At 42.6% G+C, this 24,350-nt stretch overlaps 1 protein-coding gene across 6 annotated transcripts in view; it reads left to right on the forward strand.

The window, feature by feature from the left end:
• Positions 1-24,350, forward strand: part of Stx8 (syntaxin 8) — a 230,823-nt gene that overhangs the window by 127,466 nt on the left and 79,007 nt on the right. For all 6 annotated transcript variants that reach the window (XM_021225772.2, XM_040748913.1, XM_021225774.2 and 3 more), the window contains exon 7: positions 16,164-16,265. In XM_021225772.2, coding sequence (XP_021081431.2) covers positions 16,164-16,265 — 102 coding nt within the window. The remainder of the gene's footprint in view (positions 1-16,163; positions 16,266-24,350) is intronic.

Consider the following 24,350-nt stretch of genomic DNA (forward strand, 5'->3'; position numbering starts at 1 on the left):
GGAAGCAAAAAAAATATCAGGTTAAGCAAGCATTTAACAAAACCAAGAATCTCATTTGCAGTTGCATTAAAAATGATTTTTAATATTTAAGGAAAATTATAAATATTTGAGATAATGTTTAGATGACCCACTAGGTAAGAGTGCTTGCCACCAGGCCACCAGAAAGCGTAGATTTTAGGCAGAGAAGACTTGATGATAATGCCTTTGGCAGGGGAAGCCAGATGCTTCAGTCAAATTTAACCATGTTGGTTTGTTTTGTGATGCTCTTTGTTCTTCTAACTGCCAGTCTAGGGCATTGAAGATTGTAGGCACAACCAAGATTCTATGCAATAGGTCAAATTTTATGAATAGATTTAAATATTTGTCAACTAAAATTTAATGGTTATGATATGATTGCACAAAACTATCCCAAATAGGAATAATTTTCTTAATACAAGTTTTCCTACTGCTTAGACAGTGGCTATCCAGTTAGGAAGGCTTAACCCAATGGGAAAACATACAGACTTAGCATTTGGATAAATGTAATCACCATGTTTTTAGTATCCTGTTCAATGAGGGAATAGGAACATAAAATCTTTGTTCTCGAGGCCAGGTGTTTAGTACTGTTCTGTACTATTAATAACAGATCACTTTTTAGAAAAAAACAAACTTTAATTCTTTGTCAGTGCATAGAATTTCATCCTTGGAACTTTTAAGAACATTTTTATGTATTCTTCCCTTTTGCATGTGTGTGTTTGTGTGTGTGCTATGGCATGCATATGAAGGTCAGAGGAAAGCTTGCAGATGACTCTAGTGTGGGTCCTCACCCCTACCTCATTGAGACAGGGTGTCTTGTTCACTCCTGCATATGCCAGACTAGCTTGCCTTTGGAGCTTCTGGCAGACCTGCCACCTGTGCCCACCACTTCCCAGTAGGGGGCACTGGGATCTCGGGCACTCCTGCTGCTGCTTCTGGCTTTTTCATGGGCCCTGGGGATGGGATTCTGATTGTCAAGCTTACACAGTGAGTGCTTTCACCTGCTGAGCCCCTCCCCAGCTCCCAGCTCTCATACATCTGCTTATGACACTCATTAGCTTCCTAGTTGTACTCCCGCCTTACCTTTTCGGTTTGGAAAAGCCTCTAGTTTTAGAACAAAAATCTCATTTTACCATATAAAATTCCTTCTCCTTTAACCTTTATTTATAAAGATTATATACATAATTTCCCTTTAAAAAGGACCTCCCTCTGTAGCTCATGCTGTCCTCAAGTTCATAGCATCCTCTACCCCATCCACTGAGTGCTGGGATTGCACCCCAGCCTAGATCTAGAGCATCAATCCCCTTTGCTTACTTGATTCTTTTCTGTCTTGTTTTTCTTTACAGGATTTTACAGTTAAGAAGCCATTTTTAATATAATAAAATAATTGTGTGCTTTCACGGAAAACCCAAGAAACGGTCTGAAACACAGACAGAACATGTTGACAGTACTTAAAACATTGTGGGGCTTTTCATACCAACAGTTTAACATAACAGTTGGTTAAACTGTTAAGCTCTGTTACAATAAGCACTTAGAAGCCGGCCTTGCTAACAGCAAGTTTCCTCATTTGAGCACACAAGGTAACAAAAGGCTGGATTGAAATCTGAATTTTGCCTCCATCCTGTGTGTGTGTGTGTATCCTTTAGCTTAGGGTCTATTCTTTCATAGAACTTTTCCTAATGACAAGACAGTGGCTGTCTAGCTAGGGAACACTTTAACCCAACAGGAAACATACAAACTATAGACTGCCATTATCTCTGTTGTAAGAATGTTACTAGTTTAATAAGTGCCTGCCTAAGGTATTTGGTCTCCTTCAAAACTGAAGATGTAGAAATAAGTTGTTGTCCAAAATACATTATAATAGCTGAGTCTTAATTACATTTGTGATAAAAATGAAGTAGATTAAGGTCACTTTTGTAAACCTTTAAGTAGACAACAGCTGGTTTTCAAATGGACAGTTTGTTTTATTTCCAGTCTCAAAGTCTGGAGTTAACTTTTCCCCTAAAGTCTGTGTGTAAGATGTGTGTATGGACACATGCCTTGATGCATAAGTAGGGACCAGAGGACTTCTTTCTGTCCTGGGACCCTAGGTTAGCTCTTAAATACCTTTATTTAAAGGGCTTCACAGAGATAAGGATCAGAGTGCATGTTTAATAAAAACAGGTAGAAATTTCACCTACATGAAGCTTCCTTAAATAAAAGCAAAATGTAGATTCTTCAGAATTTATCTTTAGTTCTGACACAACCTCCAAAAATTTCTTACCAATATTCTTTAACATTTCTTTAATTTTCATCATTTCTAAAACTTTGTTTTGTAATTTAGCCTTCCCATCATTTCTTCAACATTTTTCTTCTGTGTAATAGCATTTTTCCTGCATATGTGTATGTACACCTTGTGTGTGCCTGGTGTCCAAGGATGCTGGAAAATACTGTCAGATAACCTAAAACTGGAGTTACAGAGAGTCTTGAGCCATCATGTGGGTGCTGGAAACCAAACTGGGCTCCTCTGCAAGAACAGTTGATGCTGTTAAAATCCAAGCCTTTCCTCCAGCCCCCAGCTTATTTTTTGTTTTGTTTTTACGAGACAGGGTTTCTCTGTATTATTTTTGAGGCTGTCAGTCCAGCCCAGCCTCGAACTCACAGAGATCCGCCTCTGCCTCTGCCTCCCGAGTTCTGGGATTAAAGGCGTGTGCCACCAACACCCAGCTCAGCTTATTTCTTAAGTGTTTTAAATTTTCAGTTCATATAGGCTACCCAGTTATTGTGTTTACTGTGAAAAACGTGGGGGCTATCAAACATTGCCGATCTTCGCAAATGCTTACAAGTTGAGCCATAGTCATCAATCATAAAAGCAGCTGGAAGGTAAAAATGGAAGTTTTTCTTCAAACATCGCTTTCTTCCTTGAGTCTTGAGTCTGTTTCCCATTTTTCTCCTGAAGAATCCCAAGCATCTCTGAGCTAGCTCAGGGAATTTGCTTTTGCATTAGGTCTGTGTACTGAGTAGTTCCCTGGCTCTCACCCTGAGCTTGGCTCTTCCAATGGCATCTTGGCTTTTTTTGGGGGGGTGGGTGGGTAATGGAGTTTTGCCTACATAAGCCAGAAGAGGATGCCAGACACCCCCCCAGGACTAGAGTTACAGCCAGTTGTGAGCTGCCTTGTGGGTGCTGAGAATTGAACCTGAGTCCTCTAGAAGAACAGCCAGTGCTCTTAACCACTGATCTACTTCTTCAGGCCTGAGTCTTGGGTTTATACTGCATGTTTATAGAAGCAGGAGGAGTTCACCAGGTGATCAGCTCTTAAATGTCTTCCTGGCTGAGCCAATGAAGATACTACCAATGCAGAAATGTGGCTGTTTGGGGTCTTCCTTAGGAGAACTTTACGCATCCTGGATGTTTATAAACAGGCTCATACAGAATTTCTAAACTAAAGGAGAAAGATTTCAATAAGCAGAAGCCTGAACAAAATATAGAATTAGATAATTGGAGAAATGGTAAGAGAAAAAGACAAATGCTAACAAATAAATGTTCTGAAAACACACCAAGAGGCTATGCAAAGATATAAATACTGTGAAGATAAAACAAAGAGAATAGAATATTCAATGGTGATGGGCTGAAAATAAACTAGAGAACCACTGACCAAACCAAAGGGAAGTCTGTACCTCCCCATCAAAGGACTCACTAACTTATACCTGAGGAGGCATAATGGGCAGTTGTTACCAGGTGCTGAGACAGTAGAGTCATCCAGTGAAAGAATACCTTTGGGGCCCCAAGTTAGATGCTAAAACTGACAGTGCAAAGTAGCTCTCACCTCACAGACAGTTTGGGTTTATTCTTGAGCCACATAGGTATGACCATAGCCTGTGAACACGGATTCAGTGTATTGCAAATAACATATTGTGGACATAGTTTTGTGAAATGTTTATAGTTATAGAACAAAAGAAAATCACAACTCAAGACACGGTTGGAAGTTTTCGGTCATCATTTACAGCAAAGAGGGCAAATTGCTGCTGTGGGTTTCATGTTATCTGATGACATTCTTGACTTAGTTTTCTTTTAAGGTGGTGGTCTGCTGATACACTCAAAAAATGCTTCACTTGATTATCACAAGAATGGTAGATCAGAGACAGAGGCAGGCAAAGAATAGCCATCAAGGGGGCTAGAGATAACCCAAGATAACTTGGCTCTGGATTTGCCATATTCCCTCTCTCCAGAACTATGAAGTTCTTGTCAGTCAGTTAGCTATATAGCCCTCTACAAGGATGTACATTAAAAAAATTGGAGAAGGAAGTATTTGTGGAAGCTGTACCGCTACATGAGAGAGTACAAATGGTATGTTAACAGACGCTTGTGTATTGTATTCACATAATATATATTTTTTCTTATGTTAATTCTTAGGAGGAAGTATCCACTTGATAATACTATGACATAGTGATTAAGGAACCACACCTGGCAAAGCTTTCTTCCTGTGTCACACATAGGAATCATATGGCAAGACAGAAGAGTGAAAACTTGGGTCCCTCTTCCTTTCACTTTGTTTTGGAGTCAGGGTCTCATGTACCCCACTCTGATATCAAACTTAATTTTTAGCCAAAGGTGGCCTTAAATGTCTGTTCCTCCTGATTCCATCTCGAGAGTGGTAGGAGAGTATATCTACAAGTATGACACCATGCCCCAGACTTTTCCTTCTCTTTCAAAGCCATTAGTGTCATCATAGAGACCCCATTCTGAGGGTCTCATCTAACCCAAATTATGTCTCAGCACCCCACCTCATCAGTTTATAAACTTGAGGATTAAGTTCCCAGTGCTTGAATTTTGGAGATGCATTCAGGCCATAGCTTTTGTCCCAAATTTCATGTTCTTCTCACATGCAAAATAAATTGTCAGTTCCTCCAAAGTCTTGTTCCAGAACTAATTCAAGATTCCAGTATCTTTGGTGAGTTGAATGAGACTCAATTCATTGTGAGGCAAATCTTTTTTAGCTGTGAGCCTGTGACTTTAAACAAGCTGTCTCCCAAAGTGCAGTGACGAGACAAGAGGGGACAGACCTTCCCATTTCAAAAGAAGTAGCAGGCTGTGTGGGGGGGTATTAATTGGTCTCGAGCAAACACAAACTGGGAAGATGACAGTAAAGCTGGAAAACAGTCTGCTTTGACTCCATGTCCCTCATATTGGGCACAGTGATGGAGGTTGGGCCTCCCTGACCTTGGGGAGCTTCCATCCCCATTGTTTTGTTGGGCTTAGTCCAGGCAGAAGCACAGTTTGGAGTCTCATATTGACAGTTCTCCCAGGCAGAGGCCCATCTCTGGTAGATCTATAGTTCTTGGGTCTAAAGGGTGATTCTGTTCCCATGCCTCCACTCAGCATTTCCCCAACAGGATGCTTTCTCCACTAACTCTGCCCCTGTGCCAAATCTTTACTTGGCCCTCAAATAGTCTGCGATGTCATTTGGAGTCTAGGTGGAGACAGCTATGTACCCACAGCTTTTTCATTGTGCAGGCTTGTAGTCTTAACACTATGGGGATGGAGCCAAGGCTTACTGCTTGTACCTCCATAGCAACAGGGCCAACTGCATTGGATGCACTTCCATGGCTGGGGTAGTTGGGGAGCACTGTGTCAGAATGCAAGAGGGCCTGGACAGTGAGCCCACAGTGGGATGCTCTGGGCCTGGCCCTGATACCCTTTTGCCCTTTTAGTGCTGTGATAGGAAGGTGGCCTCAAAGATCTCTGAATGGTGTTCCATTGTGTTGATGCCTAGCTCCAGGCTCCCTTGCACCCCTGTGATCTCTTTGACACTGGTGTTCTCTCCCACACATGCTTTTTCCTCCCTGCTATGCCTTTAATGATAAATTCTTCTCTTAAGTTCTCTTTGCCTCCCTATCTCACTGTGCATGGTGGGAAGTAGCTACACTGCGGCCTGAATACTTAATGCCTGGATCTTTTTTTATCAGATAGCCTCACTCAACACTTCCAGGTTCCCCGGGGATTCTGGACGCTGGACCACAAACAACATTTCACCGTGGTCTTTGCTTCTCCAGTTTCTATGCTTGTTCCTAGTTTTGGGGGAGCTCCAGATGTCCTTGACCATATTTCTACCAACTATCTGGTCATGATTACACACACAGTCTCTAAGGAGATGGAGAATTTTCTACAGTTTCAAAACCTTCAATGTTCCATTTACAGCAACTTGGGCTTTTTCAGGCATTCTGGAAATTCTCTTACCCTCTGCTCATTGATCAGTTTCAGAACTGTTTCAGCTTGATCAAGTATTCTTAAATTGCTGTTAAATTAGTTTTATGCACTAAAAATGAAATTGTTAAATTAATTGGCTGCACTTGATGCCATGCCTGACAACCTGAGTTTGATCCCTGGGTTCCACATGGTGGGAGGAGAAGACGCTCTCAGAAGTTGTCCTCTGACCAAATGTCTTCAGTGTCATGTTTGTGTGCCCTCTACACACACGAGTTTAAAACACAATAGTCATCTTCAGTTGGTAAAGTGCATAGAGCATGAAATGAGTACATGAACTCAGGTTCCCAGCACTTACATAAAAGCTGGGTATGGTAGTATATGTCTGTATTTCCAGTGCTGGGGACAGAGATAGGTGGATCCCAGGAACTCTTTGGTCAGCTAACCTAGCTGCAAGAGTGAACTTCAGATTCAGTAATTGATGCCTCAAAAAAGGAGGTAAAGGAAGCTGGAGGGATGGCTTAGCAGTTAGCACTTGATATTCTTACAGAGGACCTAGGTTTGGTTCCCAGAGCCCACATGGTGAATCCCAACCATCGCTAACTCCAGTTTCAGAGGACCCAGTACCCACTTCTGACCTGCTTGGGCATGAGGTATGCAAATGTTACATAGACATACATACAGGCAAAGTACTTCTATAGGTAAAATAAATCTAAAAAAAAAAGTTAAAAAGGTAGACACAAAATTGCCCTCTGATCTCCATACATAGTCCGTGACTCATGGTTGTGTCTCCTCATATCACCAACTCCACTTGTGCGTGTGTCATCTGGAGTCTAGGTGGAGGCAGCTATGAACCCACAGTTTTTTCATTGTGCAGGCTTGTAGTCTTAACACTCACTATGGGGGGAAAAACCCAAGTGGAGAATGATTGAGAAATATACTAATATCAACCTTTGGCCCCTCCTACTCATGTCCACACATGAATATGCACCCATGTACACATGTGCACACATCCACATGAACATATACCACACATACCCAAAACAAAACTCACCAGAGGTTTATCAACTAAAATGACAAGTGTACCTATTTGCCATTAAAATATTAACTCCGTCGCTGCAAACCACTGTTTTTACTGAGCTAACATGCTACATATTTGTTGGTTTACCTGTAAGTCATACATATGAATAATCACAAATTTGAAATGAAACCTGTCTAGAAATTCAGTTTGTACAGGATAGCTGGCATAACTATTCTAGACATATTACCCTTGTCTCTCTACAGGATATTAAACCTGTTTTGTATTATAGATATGTGATATTTGTAAGCCATGATGAAATCTGATTATGTCAGCATTATGAGAGCAAAGTGTCAATTACCCATACAAATCATGACTTTCACTGGGATGTCCTGAAATGTGATGTTTGGATCCCAAACCACTCACTTTTAAATGCTGCTATATGTAAACTCAGGAACTGATTGTTTTCCTGGTTGTCATGTTACCCACCAATGAAACAGCCAGTGGAAGACTGACCATCCCCCCTCCCAGAGACATGACATAAAGGGGGCAGAACTACAGGGTCACTACCAGACTTCTTGCAGGCCTAAAATTTTGTCAGTGTAAACCACTTGTTCCTCCTTCCTTCTGTCTTTTCCTCCCTTTCCTCCTCTCCCTCCTTCCTTCCTTATTGTTCGTTGGAAAATTTTAGTGATGACATATTATTTTTAATTTAGTTTTATTTTATGTGTATGCATATCTTGTCTTCATGTATGTCTTTACACCACATGTGTTCCTGGTGCCCATGGAGGCCAGAAGAGAGCATTAGATCTCCTGGAACTGGAGTCATAGATGAGTGGGAATCACCATGTGGGTGCTGGGAATCAAACCCAGGTCCTCTGGAAGAGTAGCCAGCCAGTGCTCTAAACTATAAATGGAGTTCTTAATTGGTCTAAATAATGAAAACCTGGAGTCACATATAAAGGGAAATGCTGAGACATCAGAGAAAAGAAAGAGCAAGCCAAAGCCACCTTTATCTCCTGTCTGTGCCCAGCCATCTCACTTCCTGTTTCCACCCAGACATTTCACTTCCTGCCTGACTATACAGATCTCCAGACCTCCATGGTTAGTTGGTGGCTAGCTCCATTCTCTAATCATCAGACAGGCTTTATTTGTACTAACAAAATATCACACTACACTACTGAGCCATCTCTTCAGTTTGGTATCATTTATTGTAAACTCAATTTTTTTTCTTCATGCTTTCAGTTTGGGTATAACTTTCTCAATAGATACATGAATCTTTAGTGTTCAGATTCGTGCATTTTTGAGAATATATGTGACTACATAAAACCCGTTCTCAATAGGTTCCCTTGAGTCCTTTTTTTGTCATTCCCCCCAGCCCAGATGTGACCACTTTCTGATTAGTATACTGGCAGGTTTATTCTTCTTTCCTTTCCTTTCCTTTCCTTTCCTTTCCTTTCCTTTCCTTTCCTTTCCTTTCCTTTCCTTTCCTTTCCTCCCCCACCCCCCTCTTTTTTGATATAGGGTTTCTCTGTGTAGCCCTGGCTGTCCTGGAACTCACTCTGTAGACTGTAAACCAAACTGGCCTCCCTTGAACTCAGAGATCTTCCTGCCTCTGCCTCCCAAGTGCCAGGATTAAAGGCATGTGCCATTACCACCTGAGTCTTTCTTTCCTTCCTTCCTTTCTTTGGCCATAATTCTAAGTTGTCCAGGGTGGCTGTGAACTAGCTTGTAACTGAGGATGAGCTTGAAACCCTGATCCTTCTTTTTCCCTGCCCTAAGTGCTGAGAATAAAGACATGTGCCTCGACACCCAGGCTCTATATGTATTGTTTATGTCTACAGAATCATAAAGCATGTTGATTTTTAATTTAGCCAATAAAATTCCTGAGCTACCAGTGGTTGTTGCATTGACTAATAATACTGTCTGTCTGTGTAGTGCTGAAGATCAAATCAGGTCCTTGTGTCCCCACCGAGCTGCATGCTCGGCCCAGCATAGAATCCCCTTTATTGCTGTGCAGTATTCTATTTTACAGACACACTTCAATTTGATGGGTATTTTCATCACTTTAAGTTCAGGGTTCTAATGAATAAGGGTGCTGTGTATATTCTTGTACAGTTCTTTTTGAGGGAAAAATACTCTGCTTGGTAAAATACCGAGGCATGGAGACCGTGTGTGGGAACACAGATGTCTGACTTGGCTGGAGTAGATAACTCTTCCATGGGGCCTTTTGTGCTCTATCTCCCCAGCAATTAGCATTGTCAGCCTTTAATTTTAGCGTTCTGGTGGGTGTGTGGGGAAGCATCTCGCACTGTAGTTTGAATTTGCATTTCCCTAATAACTAATGTGGTCTCCTTTTTACCCGCATGTTGGCTTTTTGTGTAATTTTTCTTTTGCAAACATCTGTTCAGGTATTTGGTTATTTAAGATCTTGTTAGGATCATCTTTTTTTATTGTTCTGTGTCATTCTAGATACAAATACTTTGTCAGTTACATGTTTTGCAACACCATTCCTTCCAGCCTGTGACTTCTTTTTCCATCTTTGACATAGTATCTTTGGGTGAGGAACAACTTTAATTTTAATGAAGTTTTTCTTTTTCTTTTTTTTTAATTGTATAATTTTTAAATTCTTGTCCTGCCCATGTCACTCAGATTGTCTTCCTTTAAGAGCGTAGGTATGTGTTAATTTGATGAACTGTGGTTAACTGTTAACACTTTTCATTTAGAACCTATCTATTCCAGGTTTTACAGTTAGGTCTATGAACCATCTCAAGTATTTTTTAGGTATGGGGGTAGAAAGTCTTTCCATTTATGCATGCACATATCCAGATGTTCCAGTAGTGTCGAAAAGACTGCTTTTCCTTTTTGATTGGCTTTGTTCTCATTGCCTGTGTTGAGAACTGACTGTCTGCATGTACGTGTATGCACATTCATGCACACACACAAACATACATGCTCATAAATAAATGTAGTTCTAAAAAATCTAAGGTGTAAATTTACTTATTGGTTCTTACAGGTTCTAAATAGATTCTATGCACAAAATCATGTTATATGTAAATATATAGCTTTTTATCTCCCATTCAAATCTTTTAACCTTCCCTTTTCTTTCCTTATTACACAGTACAGGGCTTTCTAGTAAAATAGCAAACAGATGTAATCGAAGCAGATCTCCTGGCCCTGCCTCTGCTTTTAAAAACCACTCACTGATGTCCTTCACCAGGCCAAGAGAGTTCCTCTTCAGTCCGATTTTGCTGAGGGGTGGTGTGGTGATTGGACACTGAATGTTTGCCAGCCTCGTTTCTGCACTTCTTGTGATGATCACGGAATCATGTGACTGTCTTCTGAGGTCTGATCATTGGTTATATGTGTACAGTAAGAGGAATGAGATTCTCTCTGGATACTGCATTCCTGGCATTTTACAGCTTTTATATTGTGTTGACTTTCCCTGCCCAGGCTGCTGTAGCAAAGCATTATGTACTGGGTGACTTGGGACTGGGAAATTAAGGTCAAGGCAGATTCCATGCCTGGAGAGGTCCATTTTCTGACTCATACACAGGCGTCTTTTAGCATGATGTTGATAGAACAGACAAGGAAGCTGTTGGTGCCTCTTTCATAGGACATGAATGCCCATACATAGTGTGACATTCATTCATAAGGATACTTTCATGACTTCATCACCTCCCAAATGTTCCATTTCCAAAGTGATAGTACATTGAGAGCTACATTTCAAAATAAGAACTGCCAGGCAGTGGTGGCTCATGCCTCTGATCCCAGCACTTGGGAGTTAGAAGACAGCCTGGTCCCCAAAGCGAGAAACCCTAGAAACCCTATGCACAGAAACCCTGTCTTGAAAAGCCAAAATAATAAATAAATAAATAAATAAATAAATAAATAAATAAATAAATAAATAATTTTAGAGCCAGCAAGGTGGTCAGCAGAAAAAAGCACCTGCTGCTAAGCTTGAGAATCTGAGTTCAACCCCCATAGCCCACAAGTGGAAGGAACATACCAACTCAAGTCAGTTGTCCTCTGGCCTGAGTGTGTGTGCTATGGCACATTTGTGCCACTCCCATGATAAATAAATATAGTAAAATAGGAATGTTAAAGGCATATCAACATTCAATTTAAGCCGGGCATAATGGCACAGTCTTTTAATCCCAGCACTGGGAAGGCAGTAAATCTTTCTGTGAGCTCAAGGCCAGCCTGATCTATATAGGGAGTTGCAGGACACACAGTGCTACATAGTGAAACCCTGTCTCAAAAAACCCCAAATGAAAACAAAACCTCTAATCTCCATCAGTTGTCTTAGTCAGTTCAATATTTTGTCTTGTAGCTTAATCCTGGCTCTATATATAATTTGAAGATGGCTTTCTTAATTCCCAAACAATGAGATATTTTCTTCTTTCTTTCCTATCAATTGATGTGATGTCTCTCTCTTTTGACTTGACTGTCATGGAACTTGCTATGTAGACCAGGCTGGCCTTGAGCTCACAGAGCTCTGCCTGCCTCTGCCTCCCAACATTTATGGCTGTTGCTATAATTAGGTTTACGTATGCCATCTAGATAGTTAGATTCTTTTTGTCCAGTCTGCCCTTTTCTCTTCTGCATCTCCTTTCTGCTTTTTAGATGAATCATGAGTCTTTAGTATTTCATTTCTTTTGTGTATTTTTTCTCTGGAGCTATATCTCTTGGTAGAATAAGTGTGTATTTTAGTTTCTTTCCTTTCTCCCTGACTTCCTTCTTTCCTTCCATTCATCTATCACTGTAGAGCTCTGTTTAATAGTCATTAGTCATTACTTGTATGTGATGTCTTAGGGTTTTTATTGCTGTGAAGAGACACCATGACAACAGCAACTCTTAAAAAGGAAAATATTTAATTGAGGTGGCAGTTTACAGTTTTGGAGGATTAGTCCATTATCACCATGGTGGGGAGCATGGTGGCATGCAGGCAGACATGGTGCTGGCTGCATCTTGCTCAGAAGTCGACAGGATATGGACTGAGATACTGGGTATGGTATTGGCATATATAAGACCTCAAAGCCCACCCCCACAGTGACATACTTCCTCTAACAAGGCTATATCTACTCCAACAAAGCCACACCTCCTAATAGTACTACTCACTATGAGTTTATAGGGCCAATTACATTCAAGGGGTACCACATAGGGCTATTTAAATAGTAATTAATTGAAAGAGGAGATAAAAAGCATATGCTTCAGCTTTCTATGTACATTGTGTGCATTTAGGACTAGGAACAGGTAAATAAATTAGGACATTATTTTAGAAACACTGACAAGGTTTTCTAAGATATCAGTAACAAAGTGTAAGATAAGTGATAGTACTGAAACATCTATGGAGGTAAACTCAGCAAGGGCAACTAATAAATGAAATGTCAGATGAGAGGGAAAGTAGTGAATAAGTGACTGGGTGTTCAGACTTGAGCAAGTGATGGTGCCCATAGCAGATGGTCATAGTTAGCGTCAACTGTCAACTTGATACAAGTTAGAGAGTCACCTGGGAAGAAGGAACATCAATTGAGGAATTGTCTATATGAGATTGTCCCACAAGCATGACTAGGGACATTTTCTTGATTGCAAATTGATGTAGGAGAGCCCAGCCTACTGTGGGTGATACCATTACTTAGGCCAGTTGGCCTGGACTGTACAAGAAAGGTAGGTAGCCAAGCAAGCCAGTAAGCACCATTTCTCCATGGCTTCTGCTACAGACTCCTGCCTTGGCATCCCTAGATGATGGACTGTGAAATAGGTGAAATAAACCTTCTCCTTCCCAGGTTGCCTTTGTCATGGTGTTTATCCCAGCAACAGACAACAAACTCGGACATGGAGTCAGAGACTACTGGGAGGAAGTCAAGTTGCGGGAAGGATGGAAAGTTTAGTTTTAGAAACTCCAAGAAAATAATGTCTGTAAGTAGGTCAGGATTGTTTGTTTTCCTGGGCTAACCTCAAACTTGCAGCACCCATCCTGCCTTACCATCTCAGATTGCTAGCGCTACAGGAGTGGGCTGCCCTGCCCAGCTCACATATCAGGCTTTTAGTTTAAATGTTTCTCAAGTAAAGGGTGTATAAAATCACCATGGCAGTATACAGAGTCAGAATACAAAACTCTGGGATGACCCATATATGAAAGAGGAGCATGCTCTAAGGCAGTGGTTCTCAACCTTCCTAGCACTGCAACCCTTTAATATAGTTCCTCATGTTGTGATTCCCCCCCAACCATAAAATTATTTTGTTGCTACTTCATAACCGCAATTGTGCTACTGTTATGAGTTGTAATATAAATATCTGGCATGCGGGATATCTGATATGTGACCCCTGTGGAAGGGTCATTTGACCCCCAAAGGGGTCACAACCCACAGGTTGAAAACTACTGCTCTAGGTGAAGTTCATGACTAATGGAAAGAAACTCCAAGAGAGTTGTCACTGAACACAGGCGAGCATTATGAATGAAATGTTAAATAATAGTAGATGATTTTCTGAGGCAGTTGTTACATATAGATAACTGACAAACTTGGCTTAAATCCACTTTTTAAACAGCTAATGTCTTAAAGTTATTGAATGCTTTTATTCATCAGTTATCTTTATGCCTTGCATTTCCTTTATCCCAGTGTGTGCTCAGTGCTCTTCTAGGGATGAGAGATACAGGGATAAACAGACGTTTATGTCATCGTTCGTTCTGGAATTGAGAGACTCACCCACAATTAGACTAGCTTGCTTAGGCTATAGAGAAGGGGGGCCCTGTGATGCGCAGGAGGCTGGAGGAAGGAAGCCACCGCTCTCCTGTGCCTTTCTTATGCTGTTTTTATTGCATGGATTGCTTTTTGTCTGCCTTGTCACAGTATGGCCTTCAATGGTAATCTTAACTAATCAGAATTCCGGAGACTTCGACCTTCTCCTTTGTGTTTCTTCACGCTTTGAGAAAAATGGTGACTCATATCGAACAATTCATCTCTAAATTAGCCTTAAAAGTAGGGAAGCAGGAGAAAAGTCTCAATTCCAGAAATAATATATGTTCAATATTAGTGTGAGCAATATAGGAAGGTTTGAGGAAGAACACAGTCACAAAAGACCCTACCACCTAGGAGCAATTATCATTAGCATTCGGTTCCCACCATCGCATGTATCCCTATAGGCATGCAGATACCAAAGGATAGATGGAAATAACTTCATGTAATTAAGATTATAATATATATGCTATTTTAAATGTCATTTAAAGTACGTTTAAATGTGCTTAATTTTACCTTTCAAAGATTAGCATAAAAAAGAACTTTATAGAAAGGATCTTTAAAGAGGCAGTAATTACTAAGTGGTAAGAATTACTAAATGCTCACAAAAATGACATAAAACATTGAGGTTTTAATGATTTTTAAAAAGCTATGTTTCTATATATTTAACTCTTACAGCTTACTGTGACTTGCAGTAAATGAGCCTGGCTCTATTTTGGAGCTGAAGACCATCTTATAATAAAAACAAAGTAGATTTATTCCTGTTTATGATTAAACCTGTTTCTCAAGGATTGGGCTACTGTAACTTTAACTACAAATGGTTCTGTACTGCCTGTTCTGTACAACCCTGCCTTTGTTTCAAAATGTTGTGATGACCAGCTTATTATGATCACCTTGTAATGACTACCTTTTTATGAGCACTATGTTATGACAAACTTGCAACTATGTCTTTGTTTCAGGTTGTTTTTTGTTTTTTGTTTTTTCGAGACAGGGTTTCTCTGTATTGTTTTGGAGCCTGTCCTGGAACTAGCTCTTGTAGATCAGGCTGGTCTCGAACTCACAGAGATCCACCTGCCTCTGCCTCCCAAGTGCTGGGATTAAAGGCGTGCGCCACCATCGCCCGGCCTTTGTTTCAGGTTGTTATGACCAACTTGTTACGCTTATGTTCTGCTTCTGCAACCCTGCCTGTTTGCCTGCCAAATCCCTGACTGGAAACCCCCTACTCCTGAGCTATAAAAATCCTTATCTTCCCCATGTCTAATGCTTATGTCCTGAGCCCCACCTTTAGGAGAGACAGCCCATGTACATGAATAAACAAGCATGCTTTAATTAATTTGGTCATGATTTGGTTGGTGGTCTTTTTCCCTCATCTGTGGGATTAATACTTGCTGTAAGGGATGAGAAGCTAATGCTTCCTTTTCTGCTTCTCCCCCACCCCCAGTTGCTCTTTAATTGTGATTGTATTGCCACATGCTGTTTGTCAAATGTGTGTATATATATACACTCATACACACACATATATGTATGTGTATATATGTATATGTATACCTTTGTGCTATCAAGTATATATATTTAATTAATCTCAGTTCAGTATTTAAGTGAATTTAGTTCTAGCCAACGTCTCTTATGTTAGAATCTCTGGTTTCGAGTCCTTGAGTCTCTTTTTGCTCAACTTGTCTTGTCAACAGTTGGCTCAGGAGCAGCTAACGTTACCCCTGAAGTCTTCTACACTTGCCTGAGCTGAGACTTGTCATCACCCCCACACACAATTGCTGATGTTTCTATTTCCTGTAATAGGATTGTTCTAAACAAGGTTTAAAAACGGACAAGTCAATTTACTCATTTTGTTAATTTCAGATTTGTATGTAAGTGTATGTGTGTGCACGCACACAGTGGGTGGGTGGGAGTCCGGGGAGCCTTGGCGGTTGCTCTCACCCACCTTTATTCTTTGGGCTCCAGTGATGAAGCTCATGTGGCCAGGCTTGTGGGGTGAGGGCTTCTGCCTCCTGAGCCACCTGGCCCTCACAGGTGTACACTTCATTGCCGTTCTCTTCTGGTTTTGTTTTTGCCTTTTTGGATCAGAATTGCAGTTTTTGAAGCCTATTTGTGAATTCATGCCTTGGTATGGCAGACGTACCTATAGCTGTGGACCTGGGGAGCTGTGAACTGGACAGAATTCACCAAGCATCCTTACTTTCCATTCCAGAGATCATTGACGACCTTGCCAACCTTGTGGAGAACACAGATGAGAAGCTTCGCACTGAAGCCAGGCGGGTGACTCTGGTGGACAGAAAGTCAACTTCCTGTGGTAAGAGATGGCAGTCACCCCAGCTGCCTGGGGCCTGCTCCATGCTGCTTCTACTTACCATACAGAGGTGGCTGCCCTTCTAATGCAGCAGCCCCATCTGATGAAGCATCAAAATTGCTAAAGGATGCTCAAGTCTTATTTAGACAGTATATGTTGCTAAGACTGGGAGGGCATAGCAATCGTTCTTTTAAACTCAGAGTTGGGAATCTTGCCTGTTTTATAGAAATGAATGGTTTGGTGGTGAGTCTTCGTGCCCTGCCTCCCTTAAACGATAAGCTTATTAATTAGTGAACTCACTGTAAGACAGCTAAGAACGGCTTCTGTCTCGCAGTATGACTAAGATAAAACCCAGTGTATGGCAATGCCGTCTTTACTGAGTCACTTTGGCTTGTAAGATAGGGATTCAGGTGTTGACATGAGAGTCCGCCAGAGGACATAGAGTGCTGATTTCCAGGCCCCCACTGAGGGGTCTAGGGTAGAGTTCAGTACTCATTCAGTTTCCTGTGAGGTCTGCATTTATCTCACCTGTGCAGCACCTTGATCCAAGGAGACCAGGAGGCGCAGTGGTAGTCATCACCTCGTTTTTATTCGGTGCCTCGTCTCAAGGTGAGGCAGATCCATTAAGCTAATATTTTTATGAAAGAAGCATAGTGACGGCCGGGCGGTGGTGGCACACGCCTTTAATCCCAGCACTCAGGGGGAGGCAGAGGCAGGTGGATCTCTGTGAGTTCGAGGCCAGCCTGGTCTACAAAGAGAGTTCCAGGACAGCTAGGGCTGTTAACACAGAGAAATCATGTCTAGAACGCCCCTGCCCCACCCCAGAGAAGAGTGGCAAGGCAGAGGGAATGCTTCGCTGTGGCAGGAAGCAGAAGGCAGTCACACTGCAGGCGAAGCTACCAGGCTGGTGTGCAGCCAGTGAGTGAGAGTGAATGGGCCAGCAAGTCACGGTGCTAACGCACAGCAGGCCCCACAAGGCTCCGCTTCCTCTGAGGCCTGGGAATCTGCATCTGCCTGACCTCTCGAGCGGGCGCTGCTCCCTTCCCTGGGAATTTGGTGCAAGCCCTCATGACCTCACGGCCTTGGCATTTCACATACCCCCTCAGCACCTCATGCGTGGCATTGCCAAGCACCGCTGCCAGCTTGAGATATATGGCATGACGCCTCTTGGGCCACTGCTGCGGTAGTCTCTATGTGCCTTTGCGGCTGAGTTTGAGAAAGTACTTCTCTAGGCAGTTTGGTTTGGTTGTTTTTGAGCAGGGAGTCCCTTTAGTGAACTCTCATTTCAGGCTTTCTTTTTTTCAAATGCTTTGTAGTTTCATATGCTGGAGCCTTGGTGGATAGGGTGGTGCCCTCAGGGTATTTTTCCTCTCGTTTGAAACACAGTGTCAGGTAGCCCAGGTTGGACTTGAACTCATGAACCTCCCGTCTCCACCTCTCAAGTGCTGGGACTACAGGTGTACACCACCATGCCTGTATGCCATGTGTTGTTGGGTATTAAACTTGGGGCTTTGTGTGTGCCAGGCAAGTGTTGTGCCAATTGAGCTACATCCCTAAACCAACTAGGTTTCTTTCTAATGGCACTATCTCTTTAACAACTAGAGACTGCTTTGTCTATACCACCATATTTGAACTTTAAACTGGTCCAGACCCCTTTCCTTGCCAAACTGTATAGTCCACATTGTTCTGCTCATTATAAATTTGACTACAAGCAGTGAGGAATAGCCATGCCACTTTTTGGATGTCATGCTGTTTTAAAATTAACTCTACTATACATTTTATTCTAATTTTTAAAAATATTCATCCTCACTCAAATTCTAGGATACAGGCAACAGAAGCCAGATTCATTACCAGAATCTGACAGAAATTACTGCTAGGGCAAGTCTCAATAGGGCCCCTGCAACCTCATTGAGCCCTGCTTTCTCTGTCCATATTTCTGTCAGCATTCTACCCGCCCAGACTTCTACCAGAGCTGCTCATTGTGCTCCTCTTGCAGCATCCTAGAGCTTTCTTAGCTGGCAGCTCCAAACTCTTCCCCATTATTCTCACAACCAGTCTGCAGGCCTAGGAATGAACCGCTTGGTCAGGCATGTCACAGCCCCAGCCTCACTTCCCAGCACTTTGTGCTTGGGTTACTTTCCTCACCACTGTGATCACACATGTGACAAGAAGCAGCTTAGGGGTGGAAGGGTTTATTTTCGCTTGTGGCTGTGGGAGCAGTCCATGGGACTGTGTGGGTGTGTGGGGGAGGGGAGTCATGGTAGGAGCAGCTTGTAATTCAGTGGCAGGACCTGAGGCTGCTTGCTCACACCTGGACAGAACAGGGAGGCAGAAAAAGGGAAAAGCTGATCTTTGAGTGAGTGAGTATGCACAGGCATGCATGCAATCTCCTTTTCCCCCCAATTCAAACCCCAAATCTGCAGAATGCCAGTGTTTATCTCTCTCTGTTTACTCATCTGCTGATGGCCAGGAGCTAACCCCATCACCATGTCTTCCCCACTGTGGTGGACATTATCTCCTGAAGCATACACCAAACAAACCTTTCCTTCCTTGAGTTACTTCTTGTCTGGTTTAGTCACAGCAGGGAGAAAGTAACTCAAAAGCCTCATGGGAGGAGCATATTTATCCCAGGTGATGAGGTAGCATACATGAAAACCACAGATGGCAGGAACTAGCAATGGACCATGAAATCGATATGCATAGACCTGTATGTAGTGTTAGGATGATGAGGCATGGTTTAAAACTTTTTGTTTTAAATCTTTTTACATTTGTGTGTGTGATGGGTGGGTGGGTGATGGGTGGGTGGGTGATGGGTGGGTGGGTGCATGTGTGAAGATCAGAGGACAACTTGTGGGAGTAGGCTCACTCCCTCTACCACATGGATCCTGGGAATGGAACTCAGGTCATAAGGCTTGGCAGCTGGTACCTTTACCCACTGAGACATCGCACTGGCCCCCCAATTTTGTATTTTTTAAAGCATGTTATTTTATGTGTATGAGTTTTACCTGAGTGTGTGTGTGTGTGTGTGTGTGTATGTATGTATGTATGTATGTATGTATGTATGTATGTATGCATGCCTGCCATATGCATGCCTGGTGCCATGAAGGTCAGAAGAAGGCATCAGATCCTCTGGGACCAGAGTTGCAGATAGTTGTAAGTCAAATCCTGGTCCTCTGTAAGAGCAAGTACTCTTAACCATTGAGCCTGCTCTCTAGCCTCTCACTTTTGCTTTTTAAACTAAAAGGCTTGAAAGAATCTAAAGAGAACAGGAAACTATAAAAAGTAACACAAGTTATATGAAAGGGTACCAAATAGAACTTCTATAAATAAAAATAAATGAAACCAAAAATTAATTAAGTGTGCATTTTTGGTACCAGTAAAAGAGAATCAACCAGAGGACAAACCAAGTGAAACAAGCAAAACCCCACTATATTCTGTTTTCATAAGTGCTAGTATCAAATGCTGTGGAAATTAATTTTCAGCCTCGGTAACGATGGCTTTTGAGGAACAAAAGGACAGTCCAGGAGCCCCAGAAACAGCAAAGAATGAATCACCCACTCTTCCCAGATGCAAGGCTGAGTTTTCTGTGTAAATATAGGCGCATGCATGCAGGCAAGGTGTGTAGGGCTTGGGAATTAATCTAATCAGCTCACTCAAGTGTCACTTGATTGCGGTTCACATGGCCTCTCAGACTGTGTAACTAGGAAGACCCGAGCGAGGTGTGGGGAGCAGCCGGCCCATCATCTTTTTTCCTCAAAAGAGAGCCAAACTAGGCTGTAAAGCATGAAATGGCTTTTTGTTTCCCTGGCGTGTACGTATCTTCCATGCCAGCCTGACATATCAGTCATAGATGCTTGAGCAGGAGGGCGAAATTCTAGTTATAAATACAGACCAAATCACAAGGGGCCACACAGGAGAAGGACCTGGTGATGAATTTGTTTGTTCAGTTACTAACAAAGGATTCAAGCATTTCTTTGTGGACCTTTCACTCCAGAGGCTGCGCTTGGAAATTTTTCCTGAGATCTTTGTGTGTGTGTTTTTTCCCTCCCTTTTCTTTTCCCAGCCAACCCCCCACCCCACCCCCATGATAACATCAAGTAGGAAATAATGCTGTTTTTTCCTAGATTGTAAAGGCAAAATTAGACTGATAGGTTTCCCTGGCTCCTCCATATATTTTCAGATCTGTTTCTTGTATTAAGGGCATTTACATAAAAGTGGGATCTTTGTAATTGCAGTTTAAATATTCAGTGTGGCTGATCCTCATTAGAATTCAAAATAGAACCTTGTCTGAGTCTGAGGAGAGAGCCAATTGTGAAAGCGCAGACTAGGAATTCTCAATGACTGGAGCCGTGCTTCTCAGCTTATTGACTATTACGTAATGTTGTCTAAGCACGTCCATTGTGATTTTAGTGGTCCTGTGATGTGGTTGAAAAATCAGTCCTGCTGACCTTGCACGGCCCCGTCTCCACCTGGGACCACTGCATCTACCTGCAGCTCCCCTGGAGCAGCAGCAGGGTCAAGTAGTCCAGCATGGGTAGCCACCACTTGCAGCCTGGGTGACTAGGAGAGTTACTTACTCTGTATATCTCTTTCCTTCTCTGGAAAAAATAAAAAGAGGAAAAAGATGACAGGTGGGCATCCCTAACTGAAACTTCAGACTGTAAAGTGCCTCAAACTCCAAAACTTTCAGAGAGCTGACACGCCACACTGGAAAAACCTGACACCTGGCCTCGGATGATAAGTTGCTGTGCAAAACCACCTTCAGACTGTGTGCATGCAGCGTGCATGCAACAAATGAATTTTGTATTTAGACTTGTTTCCTGTCCTCAGAAGATCTCATTGTATTTATCCAAAATTTTAAAATACGAAAATATCAAAAATCTGAAGCGCTCCTGGTCCCAAGCAGTTTGGATAAGGGATGGGACGTTCAGCCCACAGTAACATGCCTGGCTATTCTGTTGACGTGCAGAGGATAAGTTGGGAGGCACAGTGGTTGTTACTGGTTGGTTCTTAGGATCAGCTATGTTATCCTGCTGACTTCAGTTGGTTGGTGACATAGGTAAGATTTGGAGGCACCTATATCTTTCTTAAACCAGCACAGAAAAGCCTTCGAAGAGCAAATTATGTAGGGATGTTAGAGAATCATGAAGTTAGCATCTTCTTTTAATTAGAAAAGGAGTTGGTTTTGGTTTTTGTTTGTTTTTTAACTCACTCTGTAGACCAGGCTGGCCTTGAACTTACTGATATTCTCCTGCCACTGCCTCCCAAGTGCTGAGATGAAAGACATTTGCCACCACTGCCTGGCATTTTTGTTGTTTTGTTTTTATGGAAATTTGAAATTTTTTGACTGAAATCATTATTAGCCCTGAAATTCATTGGTGCCATCTCTAGTGATTATGTTATATTGTTTAGCCTTACTTATATTTACTCTTTTGAACCTTATAAAAAATTAGAGCAGTTAAGAGTCATCACCAGCTGCCCTTCTAGAGGACCCAGGTTCCGTTGCCTGCATTGGACACCCTCTTCTGGCGTCTGTAGCACTGCACATATGTGGTGCTCTTATATGCATGCAAGGAGAACATCCATGTACATTAAAGTTAATTAAAAAAAATAAAGTGAATTCTCTGCTGTACAGCTTATTCATAGCACGCCTCAGAGCTGCACTTTCTTTCAAGTGAGTTGTTTTACAAGCCTTACCACAAACATGAGCAGTTAATTTAGAGCAAGGAATGACTGTGTGGCTTCTCTTATTTACCTTAACTGCTTATCAGAAATGTCTCTTGACTAATGCATCTTTGCGTTTTGTCCCTCTTCTCATAGTTTGTTGAGATAAGCTAGTGAAATGCCTCCATTTTTTTACAAGTGTGGGGCGGTGTCCAGCCCAGCACAGTGAATGTCTGCCTCCAAAGCCTCTTGTCCTCCGGCTCTGCTGCTCGTTGCTTCTCCTGTTTTCTCCCAGCACAGTGCCAGGCACCAGGCCAGAAGCCAGAATTAAAAGATAGGACTTAGAGTGTGAAGAGGGACACCTGAGGACGTCACTGATGGCAGGGGAATGCCACAGAACAGGCCCCTGTCTGCCCGGGGCCCAGGGCTTCCTGGAGGCCGCCTCTGGAGCAGAGGTCTGGAGAATGAACACACTGAGGTGACAACATAGCACGCCGGCTGTGTAGATTGGATCCCTTAGAGCCCCCCTCCCAGGGCTGGGGAGAAGCCTGTTTACCCAGCAGCTGAAGGCTAGGCGTGGAGGGTGAGTCAGGACTACCTGAGGAGTCTTCTACACACACCACAGCCCTGCACCTCTTCTCTTACTTAAAAAGTGAAGGAAAACCCTCCTAAGGAAAGTACCCTGTGCTTCATGTCTTGACGCCTGCAGCTCTCTTAGAAATGTTCTGCTGCATAACAGTGAGGCATTGCAGGCACAGCTTGTTCCTCTGTAGTCAGGGTTTTGTTCTTACGTATTCCCCACCCCATCCCCGCCTTAGACACCCCCCTCCTCATTTTTGAGTTTTTGTCCTCAAACCACTGCATTTCCTTTCTCAAATGGGAGTGGGCAACCCGCCTTCAGACCCAAATTTGCCCGAGTGCCCAGGCCTGTGTCTTCAGCCCCCGGCCAGTCTTTGATGATGCCCACAGCACCTTCTCTCTGTCCCTGATCCATGAACTTAAATCCTTCCCTGAAAATCTGTTTCCTCTTCTGTCTTCTCTTTTCTACTGTTAAGTAAGGTCTTATGCAGTCCAGGCTGTTTGGGACGTACTGTTGTAGTTGAGGATGGCCTCGGACTCCCAATCCTCTCACCCAGCCCGCTGAACACTTAGATGATGGGCACATTCGCTATGCCCATCTTCCTACTTTCCAGGCTCCAAACTCCTTTCAGTCCTTCACTTGCCTTTAGGAACCAGACAGCAGAACTTCCTGACTGAAGAAGGCAGCTGAGATGACAGCCAGTGGCAACATGGAGTGCCAACAGCGGGCTGTTTCCAAGGGGCAGTAAAGCCAGGGGCTGCTGGATCATCTGGGATTTGTTCATTAGTTTTGGTTTTTTGAGACAGGGTTTCTTTGGGTAGTACTGGGCATCCTGAAACTCGCTCTGTAGACCAGGCTGAACTTGAACTCACAGAGATCTGCCTGCCTCTGCTTCCCAAGTGCTAAGATAAAAAGGCATGCACCACCATGCCTAAAGTCTGGGTCCTTAGATGAAGTCTCCCAAAGTTTTAGTCATGACGCGAAATGACACTTTAAAAGGTACCTTATAGGCCTAATAAAACACATAGCACTTTGGGATCCCGCTCACATCTGTGTAGGTGGCTCCTAGACCTGCTCAGTCCAGCTTAGACCAGCTCAGTCCAGCTCAGGTCCCTCGCCATCACTTTGTCTTTTTCTTGTTCTACCTCTGGCGCAATGTCACATTTAAGTGAAATAAACAAGTCAATGAAATCTCTCTTATTTAGTACAGAAAAATTTGTATAATTTTGATGTTTCCAGTAGCCTCTGCCTTGAATTTTAATGTATCAATATAGCATCTACACAACCATTGGAACAGCAAAACAAGAAAAACAGATTCCATTCCTTAAGGGATTCTGTCTGTATATGTTCCTTTTCACTCAACTTAAGACTGCCCTACACCTTTCAAGAATAGTCTAAGGGGAAAAAAAAGACTTCATCATGAAAACAATAGCAAGTAGTAAAATTGTATTGAACAAACAGAATAGGAAGCCGGCTTGCTCAATCCAAGAGAATGGCATGGCACGGCACTCCACTGTGTTCATAAGTATTGCTTGGTAGTCATCCCAGAAGCTAAATGCCCTGCTCAGAAATTCCCTGTTCTTGGCCCTTACATATCCACCCCAGAGTAGTCCGTGGTACTCTAGAGTTTGTGTAGTACACATTAATTATTTGTAGTCAGGATGTCCTTTATTTGTGACACATTGCTGTTGTCTGCCTGGTTTACATTCTGACTCCAGGGAAGCCTGTTTCTTTGCTCACAGTATTTATTTAGGGAGCGAGACTAGGAGCACCAAGTTCAAATGCCAATGCTGCAACTGAATCCAGGCGAAACTAAGCCCTTGAGAGAAGCACAGAATTGGAAA

This window comes from Mesocricetus auratus, unplaced genomic scaffold (genome assembly GCF_017639785.1).
Source record: "Mesocricetus auratus isolate SY011 unplaced genomic scaffold, BCM_Maur_2.0 Super-Scaffold_100007, whole genome shotgun sequence".
Taxonomy (NCBI): domain Eukaryota; kingdom Metazoa; phylum Chordata; class Mammalia; order Rodentia; family Cricetidae; genus Mesocricetus; species Mesocricetus auratus.